Raw genomic sequence first — 26,481 nt, 5'->3', positions numbered from 1 at the left:
GCAGCGGCGGGCGCGCCTTGCTCGGCGCACGTGATTTCCTCCTAGCGTCGGGGCGCTCTGACGTCACGCGGGCCGCGGCGGGAAGTTTCAAACGCGGGGAGGGAGCGGCGGCTGCCATCATTCTGCGCGCCCGGCCGGGAGAGGCGGGAAGGTAGGGCCCGGGTGGCCGCTGGGCCCCTCAGCCGGGAGCGACGGCCCTCGGGGGTGGGTGGGGGCGAGCTGTCTGCGGCGGGGTCCCCGGGAGGCGGCATGGGGCGGTGCTGACGGGGGCTGCGCGGGCCCGTCTCAGCCGTGTGGAGGAGAAGGCGGGCCCGGCAGGGTCTGTGGGGGCGCGCGCTGGCCGCGCTCGCCTTCGCCCTCGTCCCCGCGTTACCGAAAGCGTTCGCTCTCACCCGGCGGCTTTTGGAAGCGACTCTGCGCCCGTGAAGGGGGCCCGCTCCCGAGGTTTCGCACCTTGCTAAGCACCCGGGGGCTGCCAGGCAGGTGGCAGCCGTGAGGAACGGCGTGAGTCCCTCCCTGCTTGACGTGAGCTGTTTCCCGCTAACCCACAGCATGAGGGCAGCCGGCAGCCTGACCTTGCCTCGTGATCCTTTTCGTTGAAGCCCTGTAACAGATTGAACTGCAGTCGCAAGCACAGCTCCCCACGCACGGATGCAAATGGCAGTACTGATCAAACGCTGTAAGCCAGTGCGTACAGCAGTAAGTCACGGCTTCTGGAGACGAGTTGCTTTTGTAATGGTTTGTTCTTGGTTTCATCATGAAAGGCTATTTTAAAAGTTATTGTGATCTAACTCTAAACACATGAAGAGGCTTGACTTCACGGGTAACTGGTTTTGAGAGTCAGTTATCTTTAGCGTGAATTAAGCATGCGTGACCAAGCCCGGAGGCAATAAACTTGCAATAGAATTTTTCTGCTAATAGCTTCTGTTTATTCGTATCTTTTTTTTGCTGCAGGTAAATGTGTTTAGGATAATATGTTAATTCTAAACAGCAGTACGATCGCCAGACTTTTCAAAATTGCCTGCCATTCATTTAAATGAACGAATTCCCTTGAAAGCTAGAAAATAAGTTGGCATCTATAAAAAAGCCGTTTTGTACCAGTAGTTCTTCTGTTAGATTATTTTCAATATTTCTCATTTTACAATGCCCACATCAGCGATACCACAGAATCACAGAATAGTAGGGGTTGGAAGGGACCTCTGTGGGTCATCTAGTCCAACCCTCCTGCCGAAGCAGGGTCACCTACAGCAGGCCGCACAGGACCTTGTCCAGGCGGGTCTTAAATATCTCCAGAGAAGGAGACTCCACAACCTCCCTGGGCAGCCTGTTCCAGTGCTCTGTCACCCTCAGAGGGAAGAAGTTCTTCCTCATGTTCAGATGGAACTTCCTGTGCTTCTGTTTGTGCCCACTGCCCCTTGTCCTGTCACTGGGCACCACTGAAAAGAGCTTGGCCCCATCCTCCTGACACCCACCCTTCAGATATTTATAAGCATTTATCAGGTCCCCTTGCAGCCTTCTCTTCTTCAGGCTGAACAAGCCCAGCTCCCTCAGCCTCTCCTCGTAGGGGAGATGTTCCAGTCCCCTCACCATCCTCATAGCCCTCCGCTGGACTCTCTCCAGTAGCTCTTCATCTTTCTTGAACTGGGATACCCCACTGTTTTGACATTGCCTTACACCTAGCTCTCTTCTTTTGAGGAAAAAAAGTGAACTGACGTCTATTTTTTTGTCAATATGTTTCCTTCACAATCTGGAATCTCTCAGACTGCATGAAGATGTGAATATTTGTGAAATAAGCCGTTGGATGACTGTTTTGCCAAAGCAATGGCTTCTCAAGAATTTACCGTAAGTGATTTTTAACACTGTGTACAACTAAGTAGAAATAAATTAAAAGACGCTGTAGCTGCTGTATTAATTAAACATTTTCTTACTTATTATTGTGTCAACATTTTACACATTTAAAACAGGTACTATACACTCACCAAAAAATGAAAAAATCAAAAACATGGCAAGATGGAATTCTGAGGATTAGAACTGGCAGCAATAAGGTGAACAACTCAGATTTAATGCCGTTGCATTTAATGTCATCTGCTACTGGTGGACTGTCAGTGGCAATCTAGTCGATGTGTGAAATAAAATTGGTTACTTAAAATTCTGTTTTTTCATTGCAGGCTATCTTGTTTGATGATAAAGGACAATGTTTGGAGAGTATTTTTATAAAATCTCAGGTATATTTTGTTTGGAGAGGTTTTTTTTAATTTTTTTTATGCTTGATTGTGGTTTGTGTTTCAGGAGGCATTTCCAGCTCCTGTTTGTTAACTAAGGCAGTGCTTGTTCCTCTTGTGCATGTGAACATCTGCTGCAATGCAAATAGTGGAAAGCGAAAACAGCTTATATTTATTGATAAGTTGTGTTGTTTTTCCAGAACCAATGTAGAGGTTTTTTTGAATTTTATTAATTTTGGGTAAAAGCAGTGTATGATAATGTTATATTAAATAAGCATAACTTGAAGCTAAGTGCTAATGCTTTCCAGTATATGTATATTTTAATCTATGTACCTATGTGGCAGCTGTGATATACTGTGTGTAAATTCCTGAAATTTTATGTATGAGAATTTAGAAGAGTATATTTATTTAGAAGACTGTTATTGTTTCTTATATAGCACTATTATGTACACACTGCTGCTCTCTCTTTTCTAGGTGAATGCTGGAGATAATTTAGAAAGTGAACGATATTTGATCACAGTTGAAGCAGTAAAAGTGAATGAAAAATCTTTTGAAGATCAGCCAAGGAGATCAGAAACTCCAGCAGTGGACAGAAATGGTGTAAAACCTGGTGTTCTGCCTCCAAGACATCTGTCTGTCGGCTTGAAGAGGAAGTTTACAGTATGTCTTTATTTCAAAAGTTATGTCTGATGTTAACATGCATTTTAAAACACAAAGGGCACATCTTTTAATGAATGGTAGATATATAGATAATGTCTTCCTGGTTTTTTGGAACTCCAAGCTAGATTGTTACCCGCAGCTTTTTTTTTCCAGAGTTTACTAAATCTGTTTAGTTTAGCAGGGTTGCTGTTCTCAAGGCTGCAGTGAAAATAGCAAGGGCGTGAGATTATTTCTATACACCTGTGAAATCATCATGTGCTACTTAATCAGAATATATTTTATGGAGTGTGCCCTATTTTTGACATTTAATTACAAAATTTGAAGTTGATTTCTGAGTAGAATTAAATTTAAAATTTATCTCCTAGGGTTTCCAAGGACCACGCCAAGTTGGAAAGAAAATATCAATGATGGAGGATGGAGAAAACCCAACAATGTTGCCTTTATCTAAGCAGTGTCAGGGTACTCTTCCATCCAAGTTTTATATTACCTCTCCATTATTTTCTACGATTTGCAAGAAGGATGCAGAAATAAATCTGCCTGCAGACTTTCATGAAGATGTGTGTACGGGTAATGATAGAGAACACATGTCTCTCTCCTCACTGCTTTCAGTTCCGCTTCTTGACAGATGCAAGGAGACAGAGAAGCAAAACTCTGATCAGTCCGTTGTGAGGCCAGAATCTCCTCTAATTACTAGCCACACCAAATCTCGTAGTCAGACAGCCGCTGACGGGGCAGTGTCACAGAACATCAGGAGCACAGCACAGATAATAGCTCTTTTAAAGTCTAAACCAACGCGAGGATGCAGAGAGCAAACAGCATCTGAAGTCACAGAATGTCCTTCTAGGTTTTGGGCATCAGAAAACACGGATAGTTTATACAAGAGCAAAAGCACAATACTACCTGCTTTTTCAGGCAACCCTGCCAAAAGACTCATTCAAAATATTCAGCACCTGCCTTTTGCAAAGGGAACTGTAAATGATAAAAAGGAATGGAATGCTGAAATACTTCTAAAAGCTGAACAACCTTGTGATAAAGAAGTTGCAGGACAGAGACATCACAAAAAGGCAAATAATTTAAGTCAAGATATACAAGATCCCTGCAATACAAATTGTTCCTTCCTACCTGAATCCACCATAAGTAGAATGAGTGACAGTCAGTTTGCCACATCCTTGGGTGACGTTTCATGTTTGGCAAGTCCAATCACCTTTGAAAAAAATCTCCCCGGATACAGGGAGCATTCGGTGACTAACGGTCTTAAGGAGAATTCATCTGTGAAGTTGCAAAGCAACCTTCAGCCACGACAAAATTCAGAAAGAGTGCCTAGTGACCTGGAACGCTCTGTGGACATAACATTGGCTGAAATTGGAATTGTAAAGGAGGAATTAAGTACACGTGGCAAAGACTATGGTCCAGATGAACAGGTGTTGGAGGTTAACTTCAATCTAATGGAGGCTTTTGATTTTAATGACACGGACAATGAAGACCTGTGTGAAAGAGGTGTGAATCAGCTCAGTGAAGGAGACGTGCTTTCACAAAGTCCAGATTGCTTAAAGGGAGAAGATGTAGCACAAAATAGTGCATTGAGGCTTCCTGCTTGCTGTGAAGTAGTGACACACAGTAGAAGCGAAGTTGGATGTTCAACATTTGACGGTGAGAATGATGGAAGTCACAGCACTGGGGGTATACCATCGCAGCTTTGTGATAACAATGTCAGAGATACAGGGGGAATTGCAGAAGACTCTGCAAACCAGACCAGAATTGAAGTGGAACTTCTGGGTGATGGACACAACATAAAAGAGATTAATGAAAGTCAGTTAAGTATTGAAGGCCCAAACAGTGAGAAGGCTCTTGATGGCTGTGCAGCGCATACCGTTAACGAAATGTCATGGACAAAAACTGAGCACTCTGATCTTTTGCCTCGTGACACAGATGTTACTGAATGTCACCCTAAAGCTAGAATGTTTGAGAAAACTGAAAGTATTTCATGTATTTCTACCAGCAGAATAATTTCTGCAATGGACAAAAGGACTGAAGAAGATGTTACACAGCATGGATGCATGAAATCCCCAGATGTTGGTTTAAAACACTGCTGGGGCACCAAGAGTGATGACATTAAAGCAGATAGTCCTTTGCTGGCTTTGTCACGAAAATCAGATCCTAGCTATGGCTCGTTCCAATATATTGCAGAAGACCATCAAAAGGTACTCGGCATTTCATATAAGGAAGATACCCTCATTTCCAGAAGTTCTGTCTGTCCTTTAGGGAAAAGCTGTTCATCTCCAGAGGAAACAGCAATAGGTGAAACTGAGTTTGAAAATGTAGAGTGCATGAATGCTTTTCATGAAGCCTGCAAAGGAGAAAGAATAGAAATGGATTGCCTGAAATACATGGCAATGACTGAAAATTCATCAGATCTTCCTGATTTGGTAAACAATATCGCTCTTTTAAGAGCTTTGACTCAACATAGCACGGCATTAGAAAGCTTACAAAAGATGGAGGAAAATAATAGCATATTATATGAAGCAGAGACTTCTAAAGAGATATTTGAACCCCTTGTGAAAGATGAAGGTTAGGTCAGCTTCTAATTTAAAGTGAATTCTGTATGACTGTACCTATTTGACTTTTACACTCTTATCTTTCCTGCTGGACAATTCATACTCAGAAATCATACTTTTGGAGTGATGCGTTACAAAGGTTTCTTCATGCAATTTTTAGTGTTTAAAGTAACAATGTGGGCTCCTAACTGTGCAATCCTAACTGTGCAATTATTTCCATGGGTGAAGTTTGCAAGCCTAGTAAACAGTCAGACGTTTTCATGTGAAAATAATACGTAACATTATGCTTTTCCATCTCTTGTAGCTATAAAACAGTTTACAGAAATGCCTTACTCAGAAAGTATACAGGCATCTTCCTGTTCATACTTTGATTCTTCTGACCTTATGGTAACCAATTTTTGACTACGTATAGCTATCTGTACAAGATAAATTAATTTTCCACCAGGCTTCTTGAATAAAATTCCTAGTTTGTAAAACTATGGAGGTTGAGATAAAAATTGCTTAGAAGCATCAACTAAGAAGCTGATAGTAAACAGAAGATGTGCTCTTGCAAACCCTATTGCCAGTAAATGTTTAGGAGGCTAAATGTATGACAAGAAACTTAATGCAAATTGTAGTATTGAGTATGTCTGGTTCTTCTTCCCTACCCCATCTTTTACCATCTATTTTTTCTTTTCTTTGACTATCTTTTTGAATGCATGGCTTTCCTAGGAATTTTAGCACTTGAGTTGAAATGTACTGGCAAATCTGTTTGTGCTTGATGCTTCGCATTGATTTTTTTTTTGTTCAATGCTATTAATAGTCTTTTGCTTTCAGCCTGTCCAAAGGGAAAGAACGATTTTAGATTAAATTCTTCTGGTTTTGCTGTCCTATTTGAAAAGCAAACACAGTTTCTTACCCTATCATGGATTGTTCTGGCTTCTAAATAAAAAGGCTGTGATTTTAAAATGCTTTCTCTTGCTTAAATACAATAGATTTCTTAGCCTAACTTTTCACTTTAAATGGTTATTAAATTGTTAGACTAGTTAGCTTTTGATAGTTTTATATGCAGTCCAACAGTGTGGACAATTTATTACAGAAAACAGAGGCATGTATTCTACCAATAACAGCAGCCCAAAGAGACCCTAGGACAGCTGACTGCCAACCAAAGGTATAATTTCTGTGGAATTGAAGTATAATGAATAGGTGTTTCTTAAATTTCAGTTCAATGATTTACTATTTGCAATATATTACAGGAAGCCCTAATAAACATTTAACCGGTCTCATGACGGACTTCTCATCACTTTTTAGTTTGTCTGTGGGAAGTTTTCCATTGAGAGTTTTAAACTCGGATTTTACAATACAAAAATAAGACTAAACATACTACATTAGAATATCAATTTTCTGTTGACAGACTTGTGCAAAAACTTTATTGCTGCTGAACTGCAGGAGTGCACGAAAGAAAAAAGCATAGATTTTTTTTCTCTTCGGCAGTTTCCAGCAGATGATTTTTGTTGTATATATGACAAGTACTTTATCAACTGTAGATACTTCCAGAACAGTACTTATTTTCAGTTAATGATAATTCCAATGTATTGCGTAGCCTGTTGCGTTTCAAGGGCACCAAGTAAAGGGATCAGCAGCTAGTGAGATAATGTTGAGAGCTCCCTGCTCACAGCTAGGATGGCAGCAGAACCCAGTTAATATGGAGTTGGCAGCTGAGAAATTTTTGTCACCCCTGTTTTCAAGCAGTTACATTTTTTCTGACTTCAGACAGGTAAAACATTTTTTTCAAAGCTATTTTATTTCAAAGTTATTTTTAAGGTCCAAGAAAGTATCCTGTAAATGTAGGATAAAAGAGAGTTCATTTTTAGAATACTACAATCATATCAAAATCACTAAGAGCCAAACATAGTGCTTTGTGGTTAAAACTTTGCAGTTAGACAATTATTTTCACTCATCTTTGTCATAGGAGTATGCATTTGCAAGATGTAATTTAGTTTTCTTCCTCTGATCAGTTTCCGTTAGAAAAATGTGTATGTGTGATATTAAACAGAGATTTTTTTGTGGAGAAAAGTGGCAGAGAGTTTTATAATGATTGTTTCCTGGTATTAGCATATAATCACCTCAACTGCTTTTGAAATTTGGTATATAATTGTTAGAGAGTTCCAAAGTAAGGGTTAAAACTTTCTTTCTTGGATTATTATTCTGTTCCCTCTGGATGCAAAGAAACATGACACGCAATGTTAAATAATTTTTTTTTTCTAATGCATTATATATTTGAAAATAATGGAATAAAACTGATATTTCATTTTTTACTTCCTGAAAGGGCTAGAGATAATGAAGAATTATATCTAGAAATAAGATTTTAAAATAAGATATTTAGAAATGACTTACACAAAAATAATATTTATATAGAGGATAAACAGTTTAACTTCTAATAAGTTTTTGATTATATTTTTTTGGTAAAGTCTCCAGGTTCAAGAAGTCTTCATGAGGATGATATCAACTTTATCAGAGAAGACAAGTTTCAAAAGAAGTCTAACATTATTAAAGAATCGAGAGCAGATCAGTCCTGTAAGTGAAAGTAAAAGTCAAACGGCAGCGATTTGCCTCAGAACAATTACTCTTCATGACTTCTGTCCTTCACATATTTTTCCTAGCATTGGCACTGAATGTGTATCCTGAAGTTCCACCATGGGCAATGTCAGGCTCACCTTCACATTCTGATTTGAGGCAATCACAGTGGACTTCATGGGAGCCTGGCAAGGTGTGAATTGACTGTCTCTTCTAGATCTTTTTGACTTTATTTCCTGTGTGTTCATGGTAGCAATTTCTTATTTGTGAAACTGATTCATCTCAACTCTGAAAGACAATTTCAATTGTTAAGAATGATGAGAGAGAGAATAGTGACAAAAGAGCTAGAGTCAAGTTTTTTTTCCAGTCATTCACTTGACATGTTAATTCTTCACCTGTAGATGATTCCATCAGTAGAACTGACTTCCTCACTTGATCCAGACTCTACAGTTTCTCCAGCTTCAGGAAGTGAGGAAACTATTGGAGACATCCAGGAGCCACTGATACGCAGGATCTTGCGAAGTGAATCAGAACTTTCAGAAATTTTTTTCAGTAAGAAATTACAGTTTATAATTGCACTTTACAATATTTTTGCTAGAAAATCTTTGAGGATTTTTGAAGCATAGTGAGTTCCACTATAACAGACAGTTATCCTGGGTGCTGAAATACACCGAGGTATGTCTGGGTTTGGTTTATGTTTGTTATACATTTTTCTGTGGAGGTGTGTCACTATTTAAAGCACAATTTCAAACTGTTTTCCAAATCAGCTGAATTAGCCTTGAATTCCATGGCTCTCCCCCTGCAGTTATATTCTTCTGAAAGAGACTTCAGTAGAATGATTTAATTTTATAAAGAAACATTGGCTTCTAGTTTGGAGGAAAAGAGGGCTGTAAGCTAAGCTTCTAATTCATACTAATGTTTTAATTTATTTACTTGCTTTTAGTTTTCTTCCATATTCACTTGTCCTCTGACCCACTTGCAGCTGACACTTATCAGTGACTGTCATTTCTTATGGATAGTGAATTTAGTCGAAAGCATGCTTGTGGTACTAGAAGCCTATTTATCTACATTGGTTAATATTAATTTACACGGTTTTGTGGGTGATCTTTTTGGAAAAAGGAGCAAATGTTGTTTGTCTTCCAGCTGGCAGCTGTCACTGACCTACCAAGAATATCAGATTAATGACTTCCAAAACACAATAATGTCTAAATAATTTCTACCAAACACTTTATTTTTTACGAGTAGAGTGCCTACAAAAATGTGTTCTGAATATGGGATTTAACTATTAAAGGAATCACAGTTGAAATCACTTATGTCATATGGAAATTTAGTGTAGTACTGCACCACACTACGATACGAAGAGCTTGCCAATTAGAAGACAGGATGTAAAAGGAAGAACTTGGAATTCTCCCCTTATCTTAGTTTTTTGTACATCTGAAGTTAACATGCCATGCGTAAGCGTTAAAAGTTGCTTGTAAGATATATTTGCCCTACAGCACAGGAGAAATCCAGCTATCCAGAGGAATGCATCCCCTCAAGAGTCAAACCCACAGTTAAAACACGAACTCCCTTTGTCACTCTTCCTGCCACGGAGAAGTTTCCTGATGTGGTTTGTCCAGCTGACAGTGAAGAGGTCCAGCAACCTTTCAGCTCTTCAGTAGTCCATTTAGGCAACAAGTCAGCAATATTTCCTATTAGTGCTTTTGGCCCTGAGGACAGAAATTATGAAACCTCTGTGTTTGGAGAGTATACGGAAGGCAGACAAAGGGAATCCATACAGCCAGCGTTCCCTAATGTGACTTCACACTATAGACAAAGCAAGTGGCTAAAATACCAAAACAGTGCTCAGTGTGACTTGATAACTCAAAACAGCGACAGTGGGGAAGCGGACGATGACATCTGTGCTGAGAACGTCCTTGGAATGCTGCTGGGTGACACAGGAGAGAGCAGCACTGTGAATAAAAGCGCTCCTGGCTCTCCACCTCTACTGACAGCAAAGAGCATGCTTGGTAAATGCTGTGGAAATACCAGCAACCAAGATTTGATTTCAGAGAGGAAGTTACTTTCTCTGCACTTCAGTCAGACACCTTTGGCTGAAGCTACACAAAAGGTGTTAAGTCATCTGAGCTGCCACACTGTAACAGGAGACGGCCAGGTGTGTAACTGTTCAAGCAAATACAGTTATAAGTGACAGAAACACATTTTTCTGGACAAAGTAACTGCTTCTGTCTGATTTCCTGCAAGATGCTATCAGTATGATTGGGTGAAAGGTTTCTACATCAGTCTCAGCTACAGAACAGCAGCTGCTAATGTGTTTTTTTAAGTGCTGTGACTAATCCTTTGTAAAGGTAATTCCTTGGTGCACACAGTGCCAGATTTAGATTTTCAATCTGAATGTTAATGGCAGGAAGATGAAATAAAAGCCGTTGGGCTGTTTTGTCATCTACAATTGATAAGAATGTGATTTCAAGAAGAGTTCTTCTTAACTGTGAAATCAGCGTCCTTTTAATGAACACCCATATCTTGCTTCAAAGCATAGTCTCTGATTTTGAAATATTTTAAACTTCTTCAGTTTTAATTGTGGAAAAGTAAGTTATGGCATTGAACAAGCACCTAAAAAATTAGCACAACTGTTTGTGACCAGCAGACTGTCTGAAACAAATGGAGTAAATTGGAAAAAAACTCAACCCAAGCACAAGTCCAGTTTTAGAAGTTGTCAAATGGCTACATTTGAGAGTTAATGAAAGTGTTAGATTTTTTTCTTTTTATCTTTTTTTTTTTTACTCGGACTTGGTGTGCTGTGTGTTCTCGTTCTTTAAAGCTGTTTGTACAGTAAAATGTTCATGGGAAATAGAGGTGTGGAAATAGCTGTTACATTTCATATACACACTGGTATACACTTTGTGTGTGCATGTGTATATATATAATCCATATGTATAGGATTTTTAAAAGCTTATGAAGAGAGTTATCATTACGATGCCCACTGCAGTGTAGATAGGTGGAAGAAGTTCGTCAGGACTAGCTGGGATGGCAGGCACAGGGATAGCTTGTAGTATGCGCACTTTCCCCAGAGCTCTCTAGCCTGGTGCCTCCTTCTCGAGCCTGTACGACCTTTGCTATAGTTTCATCTGATGGATTTGTGTCTGTGAAGAGATGGTGTTAAAAATGGGGTTTGTGTGCTCCTTCTGGGGCTGAAAACATGCTTCTGAACTACATCATTTACTCTAAAGCCTTTGAAAGTATTACCTGTGTTATTGCAAATGCAGGTTGTTTGTCAAGGGGCAAATTTTAACTTCATGTGACATCCTAAATGGCAGTCCAAGCTCTCTGCTGTAGCTTTGGGTCTACTCAATTTTACTCCCCTTGGCATGCTTCTCTGCTTACAGTTAACAAAGTCTGCACACAGTTGGTGAGGGGGATTTGTGTTTTGCTTTTAGAAAACTGATTCTTCATTGACAGTCTTCATCTTGAAATTCTGGTTGCAGAATGAGGCTCTGAATTTTTTGTATTTAGTTGTACTTATTAATGAGAGCACAATATATAAAAACTAAAAATGAAAAAGAGAAGAAAAATTGATAGGTTTTGGCATGTCTGTACAGTAGCCATTTATCAGAATTTGTCTCATTCAAGGTTTTGCACATTTTAATGGTTTATTTTTCTGTTTTTTAGGATGTAACGATTTCTGAGTTGTCTTTTCCTAATGTGGATAAAGTAAAATATGCTAATCTTCCTAAAAGAAAGATTTCCATACCAACTGTGTTTCAGTCTTATGTTCACTACAAACAGATTTTTAGAGCTGCTCTGACAGGTGAGTTTAACACCACGCTATGTAAAATGCTGTCATTTTTAAACTGTGTATTTCTGAAGCTTCACAAAGCAGGGTGAGAGGTCATCAATATAATCTGTTGGAACATCAGTGTACATTTGGGTTTGGATATATCTACTGAAATATATTGTCTATACCCAAAACTGCAAAGACAAACCAAAAGACCAGTACACTTCTGTTTGACGGTGTAGCCTTGTGCCTGTTTACCAGTGTTTAGATTACTATCTAACTTTTTTTTTTAATGTACAGTTATTTAGTGTTTGGAGTCATATACTTACATGTGATTTGAATGAAAGTAAGGCAGTTAAAACAAAGGAATTTCACGTGCAATACGTGAATTTTGCAGGTCACATGGTTTCTTTTAGGACTCTAATTATTTTGATTTAGGTTTGGGATTGAAAGTTTTAAATTAAAATATATTTGTTTGAATGTTGTGTGTTTGTGTAACCATTTTAAGGCTGTGCTAATTATTCTTTTATTCTCCTTTCTATGTCAAGAGCAATTAAACATAATGCTATTTGAGTTGTCACAAAGATTACACAATGCTCTTTCAAAAGTGGATATATCTTTTTACACTTCATTGAAAGATGGGCAAAGTGAGAGCAAAGCAAGCTGCGTTCCGCTCTGCAATCATATGCATCCTGCTAAGCTTGTTATGGTTAAAAAAGAAGGTCAAAACAAGGTGCTGTTTATTCCTTGTTTGTTTACAGTTTGGGGTGTTTGTTTGGCATATAGACTGTATTCTGTGAAAAATTACAGGGTAATTCTGTATTATATGTAATTGCGTGTTAAAGTGATATGTTATAGAAATCACTTGTAAGATCAGTTATAGTATCTACTAGTGTCCTGAATTGTTGATGTAATTGTTCTCTCCATACAGAAACAGCTTCATTATATGTAGAGAGAAAGACCTGAACTTGTAATTTTCTAGGTTATGTGGGGTTTTTGTAAGGTATGGTTACCCACACTGGCTTCAGAAGCTGAGAGTTCTGGCAACACACTTGTGGTTTTCAGCCAAACATAGTGAAAACACAGGTGTTTAACTGATTATTTCTATAGCAGCAATTACTGGTCCATTGCTTTATTTTTTTTTCACTTGTTTGTTTTAATGTGCTAATGTTATTTTTTTCCCCCCTCCTTTCTTAGGGTCGCTTGTTCTATGCCTGTGATGCCCCAAAAGCTGAGCAGTGTTCATTCTTCAAGTGGATAGAAGACATTAACCCCGCGCAGATAAAATCGACACCTAGTGTAGTGCTTCATGATATAAAAAGTATTGGGACATACCTCAGAAGTCAAAAGATTTCTCTCTATGAGGGATGCCAGCTTTTGGTGAGGTATTCTGAAACGCTATGCACTTTTCACAAGTGCCATGTAAATTGCAGGATTTATAAATATTCCAGTAACTCTGGATTTCAATAGCATTTAACAGACACTTTCACTAACTATGTTTAAAGAAGCTACGGTTCTGTGTAGAAATGTAAAAGCCAAATTAGTGAAGGAACAATATTCACAGCAGTGACATTTTGGGTCGGGACTCTTTTCAGCAAGAATCAAAACTGCTTACCAGCAACTTGGTCAATTGCTTAATGAAATCCCAAATGATTCTTGCATTTGAATTGTTGTTCATTTAATATTTTGTAAGAGAGTTTGGGACAGACTTTGATTTCTTCTCACAGTGATTCTAGTTTTAATGTTAGAAGTTGTATCAAACACTACTAGGCCCTGCTTAACTGTAGGGGAAATAATTTAATTACACCTGAATACGAGAAAAGTATTTTGCAGTCAAGACAAATCTATTTAAAACTTGGTAATGTAAGGTGATGAACAACTACCAGGATCTGTGCTGTATAATTCAGTCCAGTCTGTGGAGCTTTCCTGGTTTTGGTGGTGAATCCAAAATGTGCCAGTTGTTTACATACTTTTTCTTGAAATTACAATTTAACAGGAAAGCCTTTGAAATTCAAACACAGCGGTGTAGTAAGTTCAAGAAATTTATGAACACACCTGCCGGATTTGATGGTGATACCAAAAACAAATTATACCTCAGACTAAGCAGAAGGGAGCATTATTCTGTCTATAGCAAAGGTAAGCAAATATGAAGCATCAGAAGAATTGTCCATGTCATGTTGTGCCTTTTTAAAGTTTTAATTTGTAATCTAAAGAGAAAAACTGAATCCTATTTTTAGACTCCTGACAACCCTAATAATTCAGTTGTCATTCTAGAAGGGCAACAAAATATCTCATTAATTCATCTTTTCTTGTAAATATTCAACTGCCTTAGAAAAATATAAGTTCCTTGGGTTTGGAGTGTATTAAATCTGTGAATTGTGAAGCTTCAGGAAAGCCCAGTATTCAAATAGATGATATTTAAGGAAAACTTGATGTAAAAATTAATATTTCAGTAGTTGTTGCGTATCTCTCCTAAATTACTGAAATACCACAAAGTTGGAGGATTTGATCCAAAGTTCAGTGATTTGATCCAGATAGTCTCAATAGTTCATTTTACTTCAGTAATTTTTAAATGATAACCATATCTTCATAGTTTATTAGGTTTGCTGTTGAAAATCATACAGAGGAAATTAAGCAGAAACAAACATATTTGTGCATACTTTATGTACAGACTCTGAAATGTTCTGACAAATCAGGGGTTTGTAACTATAAATTCTGAAGCTCTGCACAGGCAAAACTTTTACTTATGTATGACAATTTGTGATCATTTTTGTTCCAGGCAAATACAATGCACTATTATTGCTCCTAACTTTGAAATCTTGCTTGCTGTGCTCTGCAATGTATGGTATAGGAATAGTGCAGTGAGCTTTATTCTCATCAGGTGTGCCAAATAAAGCAGAACACTTGCAGGCTCCAGTATGTGTTGGCTTTAAAAGGGAAGGGAAAATGTATGTTTATTTCAGTACTTGCTATTCTTTGGCAAAAGAGTGCTTAACTAGATTCGTACTATACTTCAGTGATTTGTTCCCAATACGCTCAAAATTGATAATACTTCAGGTTTGTCAGAAGTCAAATGCTGCTAAGTGTACCAGGAGAGAACTTTACAGTTATCATCAATTTCAAACAGCAAGCACTAGAAGAATTTCAAATTTATTCCTTCTTTTGGAACTGAACTAACACTTATTTAGGACTTTCTAATACCCCCTACTTTCACATTAGCGATGGTTTAATTTGCGGCATAGTAAATGCTGAGCTATTTAATCCAGCTTCGTTTTCTTGTAAAAGATGGCAGTAGAATCAACTTATGAGAACTCTGTATTTTTTTGACAGATGATATTTGGGTTGTTTCGAAGACTCTGAACTTTGATACCCTTGATACTTTCATTGCAAGTAGTGCTTTCTTTGGACCATCCTCCAACAGTGAAGTAGAATTGCTACCACTGAAAGGCTACTGTCCCTCCAACTGGCAATCAAATAGTGAGTTCTGCACCAAATAATTCAAAATTGTGGGAAACAACTATTGAGGGAAAAATCTGGCCAGCAATGAAGGACAAGATTATAATTTCCTTGTATCTTTGAATATGTAATTTGAATATAGTACTTAAGGCAATTAAACCTGCAAAATAGCTGGTAGGAAATTCTAAGTGGGTGATGAAGAAATGTGGATAATATAAATAATGTAGTAAATATAATATAGAATGCAAATTGGCTGTCAGAGTGTAGCTAACAGGAATATGTTGTTACTGTCCTTGAAAGACAAACAAACAGAAACCCCAGACAACTCACTGTGGACAATTCATATTTATATAAAAAGGCCACGTATTAAATCTGTCATTTGGCTGTCCTGACGTTCCTTTCTGTGCCTTTGTTGCTACAGTCTAGAACGTCTAAAAAAATCGGTGTTTCAAATTTCAGGAAAAACAAATGTCTAGTTTCAGTTATTTTCATCATTGTATTTTAAAAAGAAAATATTACTAAACCTAGCACTGATGTTTTTTAATGAACTACTGACCTTTTTATGCTCTAGCAAACTTTTCCCAACTAAGTTGCAGCAATCCTTCTTCTTGGTTTTGATATTTTTGTTTGGGGTATTTTTGTAATATTTTGTCATCAGTGTTTTGGAAACAGTAAGGTTAGTGGGCCTCAAGTGCAGAGAGAAACAGTGTGGATCTGCTATATACGTCACAGAAAAATGACAAGTGTGCTGCCAAATATGATGCAAAAGTTTCTTATTTTTGCTGTTCAGTTGAGCTAGAGTTTTTGGTTTGGGTTTTTTTTTTGTAAAAGAAAGAGATAAAGAATGCATTACATAGTCGTACTGGAGCTAGTAATAATATACCTCTGCTTACTTTCTTTTAATGCAATATGAAAATTGTGTGCTTGATCACAAAAGGCATTATTCATAGCGCTTAACCTTTGGCAGGTAAATTGGGTGTTTTGAGTTAACAAATTAGTCCTGTTAGGCTTTCTGTGTAATCATTAGGGAGAGAGTTCCTGCAAAGCTCAATTCAGTGAGCCTGCATGAAACTGCTGTTCTGAATTACGTTCAGAAGACTGAAATATACAGAAAAAATATACAATGGCACACAAATTCTTTGCGGGCACACATGCTATCAAACTCATGGGCTTCAAATGCAGTTGGAGGTTTGGTTTTGCTTGTTCCCTGGGTGTGAATTGCAGGACTAGATCTCTCGAGCAGTCAGGGTCTGGAAGAGTTAATACATAGCTTTTCAGTCTTAATGCTGTTGAACCGCGGCTTTTTTTTTTCTTAGGAGATTTTTGGTCCTAACTTTCTTTGTGATCTTAAGTACAGATTATTTCACAATTCTATAACCATTACAAAACTAAAATCCTCAGTTGTATGAAAATAAAGCTTTAAGTATTGTTTAGTTGTCGGCAGTGATAAACAACAGCAAAATAGAGGTATGTGGGTTACTAAAAATATTAGAAACCTGTTACTTAGGCAATCAATGAGCCCTAGAACCTTAGGAAACTGCAGTGAATTCAGAAAAATATAACCAAACACTTGTTCTGTTCTTATACTCTCCCCATGGCATCCGGTTTTGTACACCTTGGAAACAGGCTAGATGGAAGTGGAGTCTGGCCCATTAGAGGTGTTTTTCTGTGTCTGCTTAGCTATTGTGATAGAGGTGGTTTACAGACAAAATTCACCTCCTAAATTCCAAAGCCTTCTAAATATCTCAAGTGTTTCTGCAATGAGTAAAGATTTTCATCTAAGCTTCCCTCCCAGAAGGTTCCTAATGTTGGAATCACAAATACTTCAACATAACGTGCCTTGAAAAGAAGGGCTGATAGGTCTCTCCTCATCTGTAATATTCAGTCAGACATGGTAATTGGGTTAACTTGGTTTCTGTTACAGGAGGTTAATTACTCTTGGCATTTGTAATTCATTTATCTAGCTGATTTGAAATTTTGGCTAACTTCATTTTGTCCTGATTTTATTTTTCTGTGGCCTTTTCAGCGTTAGTTCATGCCTTGCTGGTTTGTAATGCTAGTGGTGAGCTTACATCTTTAAGAAATATGGAGGAGCACTTCAATCCATCTACGTTACCACTAATACCACATCTACTAAAAATGTAAGTTACTGTTTCAGTGTTACTGTGAACATACAGTATGTCAATAGGTACAGAAAAAAAAAACCAACAAAAATACCATTGAGTTTGCCCTATTAAAAAGTGGATGAGGAAAACTAAAATCAGAAAAACAGTGCAAGGAACTAACTGTGGACAATGCAATTTTCATTTATGTGGAAATTAAAATATATCAGTTGCTCAACTCTAACTCAATTATAATTTCTTTTTTTAAAACTTACCTGCAGCCCCTGTTTTACTACCTACAGATGAATATTGGGCATTGTTACAACCTTTTAGACTGATAGTACAGTCACTGACTGAGCTGTATTAAGTTAATGTATATGCTTCACAGGGGTTCAGTGGAACTGTTTTTCCTGCCCAATTTTTAGTCACCTGACACAAAGCCTAAAAATAAAATATTTTCTTGGAGAACTGGAGAAATGTAGGGATATTTCCAAGACTGCTTACGATTCACTGCATAAAACAAGTAATTCAATGAATCCCTGCTACCTCTGACCATGTTCTTCTACCACTCTTAATTCTGTCAGTCTCATGACCTTGGAGCAAGTCAGATTGAAAGCATTAACATACAGCAAGAATGATAAAACTCAAAAGCCTGTTTCATATGACTGAGCTTTCACCCAGGAAAGTAAGAAGGGGCACGAATATGCAGCCCAGGTGTATAGCAGGGGGCAGCAACTTTTAATTCTGTCAGCTGTTAATCATAAAGTCACAGCATTTCAATGTCAGGTGAATATCAGAACCATGAGCTACAAAGGATACATATGCAGTATTATACCGCAACTTTTGACCATTGTATTTTTCTCAGGAATTTTCACTCTGAAAATGCTACTAATAGAGTCAACAAAAGAAAATTTATTCCACCTGCCATCAGCCTGAAACACACCATGATGTATGGACCTGTCAGCACTGAAGTGGCAATGGGACTAGCTAAAAAGATGATCCAAACATTCTCGTTGAACCCAGACCAAGCTACATCACTGGTTCAGATAGCTCAGATGATGACCTCATGTGAAAATATCAAACCGGTGGAAGAACATCAGATCTTCCCTATCACAATCATACGTGGTATATAGCAAATCATTGTGAAATTTGCTGCTATTGTACCTTTGCAAAAATGCTCATTACTATGTAATGCCAGTGTTAGTGAAATATCCTGATATTCTCTCAGTGATGAAGCAATAGACTTGTTTCCTTAATCATATGTTTACAATTCCAGGCAGACTTAAGGGGAGATTTTTATGCCTAGGTAAATGTTGACTTTTTTTAAACATAGCAGAAAAGATCAGCTTGAACAAACTGCCTCTATGTATGGAGTATCCTTCTAAACTCTTTCATAACGCTGCTGTCCTCACCTACTTTGGGCATTTCCTGAAAATTCATTTCTTGGATGAGGCCCCTCTGATAATGACCTTGACATTATAACATCCATTCTGTCAGCACAGAGCTTTTAATCCTTGAATTTGCATCCTGCCTTTTGCAGGATTTTACGTAAGTATAGAGTTCTTTCCTAGCAAGATCTATACACAAGATTGGAGTTTAGTGTCGTCTGCTTATTTCTTTTCATATTCAAAACACTTTTTGTCATGTACCAGCTTTGCTAAATCGTATAAAATTTTTTCTATTACACATTATTCTTTACTGTTTTATACTTCCTTCTATCTTTGTTTTACCCCTTTTCAACACGTACAAAAAGGCTAGTAACAGTTCAAAGTTTTGGGTTTTTTTTTTAATCAATACTGATAAGCAGTTACCATAAAGATGTTTTCAGATGTTGTCAAAGTAAATATGTTGACAATAATGACACTGTTAGTACAGATACACTAGACTTAAATTGCCTGAGCTTTTGTTAGGCTGTCAGGCGTATGAATCTGGTTGAAATTATTAGTCATTCCAAAATAATCATCTCTCAAATTCCTTTTTGTGTACCCGGGGATATGGTATGAGAGATGTGCATGTAGATACCTGTGTTATTTTGATGTATTGATGAGACTTTTTAGCAAGTAATACATGTATTCAACAAAAAAATTTAGGAAAAATACCTTAAGGATCCCCTCTTCTGTAGTTTTCTGTAGACTTACTGCAGGCAGTAAATGTGAAGTGTAAGGCAGCCGGTTGCACCTGGATACTTGGTGCTGCTGAAGCAAGCACATGCAATGTATCACAGCGTAGTATTTCATAAGTTATAACAACTGATTAAAACTGTACTTTCTAGAAAATGTTCGCTTGTAACTTTGGCTTATTCTTTCAAAATACCAGGTGTGTTTGGAGCTGGAAAGAGCTATCTGCTGTCTGTTGTGATCTTGTTCCTAGTACAGCTCTTCAAAAGCAGTGAAGCTACAGAGGGTCCAAAGCCAGCTCCGTGGAAACTTCTGATTGCTTCTTCCACCAACATTGCTGTTGACAGGATACTGCTGGGGTAGGTTACTAAGACTGTTACAGACTATTGTTCCAAAACCAAAAATGTACTTACACGGTAAAGATCATTCTGTTGATATTTCCAGTATAACACTACTAAAAGATAGCATTCTTTCCCTAGGAAGTGTTGCACAGGAGCTTTAATTTTACCCTTGCTCCTTCGCACAGTGTGCATATGCTAAAAGACTGTGTAAGGCTAGCTACGTGAATTTGAGACACTAATGGTGGGCCTTACTCTCACCAAATTTGCTGTTAAAATCCATCACGACAGACATCGGGATTGCTCAGGAAGCTTTGGGAAGTAGCAGTAGGGGCAAGGGAAGGAAGGATGGAGAGGGAGGGAGAGGCAGTAAGTGTCAGACTTGGGAAGCTGCAGCGAATACCAAGAGAAGAAAAAAAGTTGTTAGAGGCTAGCATGAAATAAGTTATGGTTTGGAAGGATAAAGGGAGAAAGGGAAAGTACAAATAGAAAGCTATTTATGAGAGGATAATCATAAAGATATGAAGCATTTTTGAGACAAATCATGATGAGGTAATTTACTTCAATTTACTTGAATTGTGGCCTGAGTTAATTCATCTGGTTAATCGTCGAAGTTTGTGCTCTTCAGTGTTCTGATGTGTCTGTTAGCCATCTTAGAACCACTTTTAAATTTCTCAAAATTTCTTTTTACATTTCTGTAACGTGTATCATCTCTTTTTCTTTGAAGTCTACTTGATCTTGGATTTGAGGATTTTATCAGAGTGGGCAGTATTAGGAAAATCACCAAAGCAATTCTTCCCTATAGGTAAGAATCTTAATCTTTGGGGGATCTGAAGTGATTCTAAGATTCATGATAGTATGCATACTGTAAAATTACAATTTTGAAATCATGCAAAATGTGATTGTTATTACAATTGCCTATCTCAAGGTTGGGGTTTTCCCCCCCTACACAGTGGAGAAATTTTACCTTGATATGGGAACGTCACATGTTGCTGAACAGAGTTAATGCTTTTAAATGGAAAGCATTAGAGGAGAACAAAATAATGGCAGTTAGGGATTTGGGAGTTTACACCAGGAGGAGAAGCAAAACAGACTGGAAGTAGATATGCACTGCTGTAGTGATAAGAAATAGGAGGAAGTAATCGTAAATTTAGTGTTCAGAGAATTAATGCTAACAACTCATGAATTCTGTACTACTTACCCAAGTTATCGTTGCTATAGTGTTCTGGGGAGAATTTGTCCTTTACCTACTTAAAAGTAGGCAATTTACATAGTACTTTCAACACAATTTGAGAGAATGAAGTAAAGTTCAAGATGAATAGAGATTAAATTTCCTTTCCTTGGTGTCAGTAGCATACCAAGGGTATAAAATGGTGTAAGAATGAAAAACGCCTCCTCGGTTCTACTCCACTCTGAAATCAGCCGTGTACCTGGAAAAGTCATTTCCTACACGTACGTCTCTGGCTGGGGTGGTAGGGTCTGAGCTGGTGGGATAAAGACCTGTTTTAAAACAGGCATTATACTAGTCTATCTCAACTGGATTCAGGATAGGTTAGTACATTGTTGTAAAGCACTGTTATGTATAAAGTATGATTATTTTTCTATATTGGGTGTTCACTGAACACTGAAAGCACTGTTATTTTCAATCATTGTAATGTGTGCTTATAAAACCTTCTTTTTGAAGTTTACATGCTGGCTCAGGAAATGAAAATGAGCAGTTAAAAGAACTGCTTGCTCTCATGAAAGAAGATTTAACTCCAGCTGAAAAAATATACGTGAGGAAGAGTATTGAGCAACATAAACTGGGGACCAATAAAACTATACTGCAACAGGTACAGCCAAATTGATGGGATGGGAAAGTGGGGATTCGCTATACCTTATCCACAAGGCCTAGCAAGTCGAAACTGGGAATCTCCTCTTACACCTGCCAAGCTCCTACATTTTTGAAAAATAAAATGAATGTTAGGACTTGGACAGGTTTCATTCCACAGGTATAGCTTAGTGTCTGTCCTGCGTATGACTTCCCTGAGTTGAACTTGCAGTTCCTGTTCAGTGATATATTATGAGACAGAAACCCTTTTTGAACTCTATCGCAATCTGACTTTGTATTACCAATCCAGTTTACGAGGTGGGGAGAGAAAAATTTCTGAGCACATCTAGTCTGTACGGTCACCTTGAAACTAAAATTTGTGTGTAGTCATAAAAGTAAAAGACACGGACTGAGCTAAATCTATCCTAGAGTTGAGTATCAACTGCCTTTTCTCTTCAGTCCTAGACTCAAAAAAATCCCAGCTTGTTGTAAAGCAATTACAAGAAAGCAGATCATGGCAATTTGTTTCTTGTGCTTATTCCTAGTGGTCATTGCTGCCACTTTTGCTACTGGAGCTCAGAAAGAAGGTCTGGGAGGATTGTGTAATCTGAAGTCTCTCTGTACCAGGCCAGATCTGGTCTTAAAATACATGAATCTGTGAATGATTCTAACGTATAAACACCCCAAGCATAAGAAATGGTGACCTTGGATCCATCTCCGCGCGTACACCGTGCCTTTTACTGGAGGTTAGAATATAATTTTTGAGACTCAGCGAGTACGACACCTCATGCAGTAGAACTGCTAAAAGTTAATTTAGGTGTATTCTACTGCCGAAGCTATAGTTATGTACTGCACAGAGATTAACTATTAAATCATCTTAACTTTTTGTCTACCCATTTTCCCTTCACTAATGACAAAGGTGAAAGTGGTCGGGGTGACCTGTGCTGCCTGCCCGTTCCCTTGCCTGAATACTCTTAAGTTTCCTGTAGTGATGCTGGATGAGTGCAGTCAGATGACTGAACCTGCTTCTCTCCTTCCTGTTGCAAGGTACAGCCCTCCTTCCGTGTTTCAGCAGAGAAATAACTTAAGAGTTAGCAGTGACATAACCTCAAATAATTGCCAAACTTGCACATCTTTTTAAGAACACGAACTCCAAGGTCTCGCCTTAGAAAGCAAGAAGAGTAATTTTAAATTGAGGCCTGCTCTTAGGTGCCTTCCTTGAGTTAGCATGTTATTTTAACTTTGGAAAGAGGGGAAGGGAGCCTGATGGAAAGCAATCTGTGATACCTGAACATAGCACGCGCTTTCGTTATGAATAGTTTGACATCCTTTATAGAACTTCTCTTTTCTTACTTTTCTGACATTGTTGTTCAGGTTTCAGTGTGAAAAGCTAGTCCTTGTTGGAGACCCTAAGCAACTACCGCCAACTATTCAAGGCTCTGAGAGTGTTCATGAAAAGGGGTTGGAGCAGACTCTCTTTGACCGGCTTTGCTTAATGGTATGTACTACTAACCACATCTTTAGAAAAGACGGAGGGTGAAATTGTAGGTCCACTGAAGTCACCAGAAGAGTTCTGGTTTAGAAGTCAGAGGATCGGTGTTTCAGCCTGGTGTTCAATTAAGCAGGTTCCATTCTAGTGCATTTCTCTGTAAATGTTATTTTCACAGTGCATGGAAATTTGTAAGCCTAACAAACATAAAACAAGAATGGATTGAAAAACAATGACAGGTTCTGCCTTCTGATTTTTTTGTGCAGTTTTCAATCCAGGTAGAAGAATTGGGGGTTACAGCATTTGTTCTAACTTTTGTTGAAGTGAATGTATGAAGGTTAAGCAAGTTTACTGAAGGAATTGTTTCCACTTATTTCTTGTTTGGCCTAGCTGGCATTGCAAAATACTTAGTAATTATTTTTCCTAGTCACACTTTCTATATCACAATTCTTTAGGGACATAAACCAATACTACTTCGGACACAGTACCGATGTCACCCTGCTATTAGTGCCATAGCCAACGAGCTGTTCTATAAAGGAAATCTGATAGACGGTGTTTCCGAGAAGGATAGAAGTCCTTTATTGGATTGGCTTCCAACACTGTGTTTCTATAGTGTTAACGGCATAGAGCAAGTAAGTTCTTAAACACTTCTTAAAGTCAATATTGGAGTTTTTCCTCCATTCCATTACTGTTTGCATTCTGCTGATTGTGAGAGCTAAACTGGAAATCCTCTCCCCTATTTCCAGATTGAAAGAGACAACAGCTTTTGTAACATGGCAGAAGCCCATTTTACAGTCAAGCTCGTCCAGTCTCTGATGGCAAGTGGCATAGAAGGATCTGCAGTTGGTGTGATTACTCTTTATAAATCACAGATGTGTAAGGTCTGTATAATGTATCATCAATAAAACCATTTTCTTAAATGTATTTGTTTGTTCTAAACGTAGGCTCCATTTCAACTGCGTAGAGTCAGCTAGAAGTGAGAAACATGCTGGACAGGTGAACTAGAGTTTACCATAATTTCTCTTTCTTATTAAAAAAAAAAATCTATTTTTTTCTCTCTGAAATTAGTAAAAATATTTTAATTCAAACATATGGTTAAAAAAAAAATCCATTTGTTTTCCTTCCACATGCACACTCAGAAAATTGGCAAATTAAGTAGTACCTTAATTAGGGGCTGGTACAAACTGGTGTGTGAGATGAGGACAGGTACCAGAGGCATCTGCTTAGCAGGGCTGGAGTTGTACCTCAGCCAGTCCGTCCGAGGCACGACGTGGGCCGCTGTGGTTCGTAAGCGAAAGCACTGGTTGCCACACTGAATGAATGCATCAGTGTTTTGTCAAATAGAGGTTCACTGAGTAGTATTTTCCTGCGAGTGGCTGAGGTTTTACTGTCATTGCACTCTGTGGTTTCTTAGTCCGCATCTTGCGTGGACTCAGACTCGTTGAGCGTGTTTGCTCAAAACAAACGATTGACTGCGAGTAGCATAACTCATCACCATCCGTCTTCATTTGTCTACAGATTCAGAACTTGCTTAGCAGCGTACGCTCTGAGGCTTTCGAAACGAAAGCTGTCCAGGTGTCCACTGTGGACGCATTCCAAGGAGCCGAGAAGGAGATCGTTGTTTTGTCATGCGTAAGAACAAGGCAAATCGGGTTCATAGACTCAGAAAAGAGAATGAACGTTGCACTAACAAGAGCAAAGAGGCATTTGTTGATGGTTGGCAATCTGGCCTGTTTAAGCAGGAACAGACTGTGGGGAAGAGTAATTCATCACTGCAGAGGTAATATTTTCTTTTCCTGTATTTTTGAAAGCATGGAGCTCATCATCTTTAATTAAGCTATGTATAATACACATCATATACCATAGTGTGTATATTCTATACATACCATGTAATATATAAGGTACATAGTATTCATACTCTATATTTCTTACATCTAAAATACAGTATATCGCAGGAAAATGCAAGTATTTGCAAGAGTGCAAGTTCCATATTTGCAGTTTTATCTGCAAACTGTTTTTATACTTGAAGGGGATTTGTTATCTAGCGAGTGGACTTCTTTTTCTTCTTTTGATGCCATCTGACAGCTGCACAAAGAGCACGCCAGTAAGGAGAGCTGAAACCCATCTCTGCATTTCTAGTCCTTTCCCGGTTTGCTTTTATGTTGTAGACCTAGGCAGAAACAAGTTATAAACAAATTCTTCTGTACAGCGGTATTTCTGAATAGATGGTACTTAAATAAAGGAAAGACAAATGCATACCATCTTTCTGCAACTAGGGGCTCATTGTTTTTGGAAGATAAATTTTGAACTGCTAGGAAAAAAACAGTGCTGTTGGAGATCCCCTAACCCTATCAGGTAACTCCCGATGGCTTTGTTTACAGTTGTCTTGTGAATACACGTGTTTGGTTGGTTGGACCACAGAGGGAAATACAGTTTTTGAAAATCAGTTTTTTACAGTTCCCACATACGTGCTGTGATGTTTACTGCAACTGAGTATTAATTATTTGAAAGCTAATCCTGCTAAAAAAAAAAAAAAAAAACACAAAAGACCTTACAGTGCCTGCCTCCACCCCTTGCAGCTTTGCTCGGAGGTGTTTAAAATGCCTGAACAGCCCCTTAGTTCTGTGTGTCTCTTCCCTCTCTGCAGTACTCATACTCCGGAAAGAGAGGTCATAGTTTCTCCCTTTGCAGGCACTTGAATTTAGCCCCCTTTGAAACGGGACAGTTCGTATCTCGAAGCATAAGTCACATTTCATCATAAATTCTTCCATGGTGATCTTCTTTGAACTAGAGAAGCGAGAGATGGAATAGCATCCAAATCTCTGAAGTACATTCAATAAAGTCTGACTGAATCCGACTCCCCACGCCCACTGAGGCCCGTCCCCTTTCGGAGGGGTAGGACCTTTCCCTAGCGGACGCTATGAGGTGGGGAGTGCTCAGTCTCCAGAGCAAGAAGAGAGCCTCGCTGCAATGAGAGGTGCCAACAGAGTAATCACTTTATTTACCTGCTGGGTTGACATCAAAGGAAGCATCTCGTTAACGGCTGAACTCCGAAGAACAACAATTTTCAAAGTAGAAATATTCCAGCCATTTCCAGGCTTGGGGAAGCATTACTGCAGACTGATTACCCGATGGATGCTGTAAAGGGAGATGTAATGATCCTCTTTATTGCTGCTTTTAGGATGGGAAAACGGATTGCAACATGCAAGGCAGTGTGAGCAGCAGCTAAACAACATTCTGCAGTGCTATTTGGAGAAGCGGAAGGAAGAGGAACAGAACAAGAAAAAGGAAAAGTAAAGCCCGTGCCTGTTTTATGAAGAAAATATGAATTGCATGTCTATAAAAATTATCAGAATGATTGCAAATCGAATATTTATATTTAATGTGGGAAATTTTTGTTT

At 38.5% G+C, this 26,481-nt stretch overlaps 1 protein-coding gene across 1 annotated transcript; it reads left to right on the top strand.

Moving 5' to 3' along the window:
• The first annotated feature begins 1,821 nt into the window (after nt 1–1,821).
• ZGRF1 (zinc finger GRF-type containing 1) lies at nt 1,822–26,381 on the top strand. Its single transcript, XM_075422186.1, has 28 exons — nt 1,822–1,842; nt 1,965–2,045; nt 2,169–2,225; nt 2,697–2,882; nt 3,248–5,450; nt 5,742–5,824; nt 6,489–6,587; nt 7,020–7,193; nt 7,888–7,993; nt 8,080–8,186; nt 8,395–8,545; nt 9,490–10,148; nt 11,663–11,801; nt 12,317–12,501; nt 12,966–13,153; nt 13,765–13,904; nt 15,099–15,245; nt 17,251–17,365; nt 18,192–18,451; nt 19,643–19,802; nt 20,509–20,586; nt 21,466–21,613; nt 22,511–22,638; nt 22,966–23,089; nt 23,536–23,712; nt 23,827–23,961; nt 24,599–24,860; nt 26,262–26,381. Exons 1-28 carry the CDS (start codon nt 1,822–1,824, stop codon nt 26,375–26,377), a joined length of 6,429 nt encoding a protein of 2,142 aa, XP_075278301.1. The 3' UTR covers nt 26,378–26,381.
• The last annotated feature ends 100 nt before the right edge of the window (nt 26,382–26,481 follow it).

The sequence above is a fragment of the Opisthocomus hoazin genome, chromosome 5 (assembly GCF_030867145.1).
Source record: "Opisthocomus hoazin isolate bOpiHoa1 chromosome 5, bOpiHoa1.hap1, whole genome shotgun sequence".
Taxonomy (NCBI): domain Eukaryota; kingdom Metazoa; phylum Chordata; class Aves; order Opisthocomiformes; family Opisthocomidae; genus Opisthocomus; species Opisthocomus hoazin.
The sequence above is the reverse complement of the archived record's forward strand: the minus strand, read 5'-3'. Positions and strand labels throughout refer to the sequence as shown.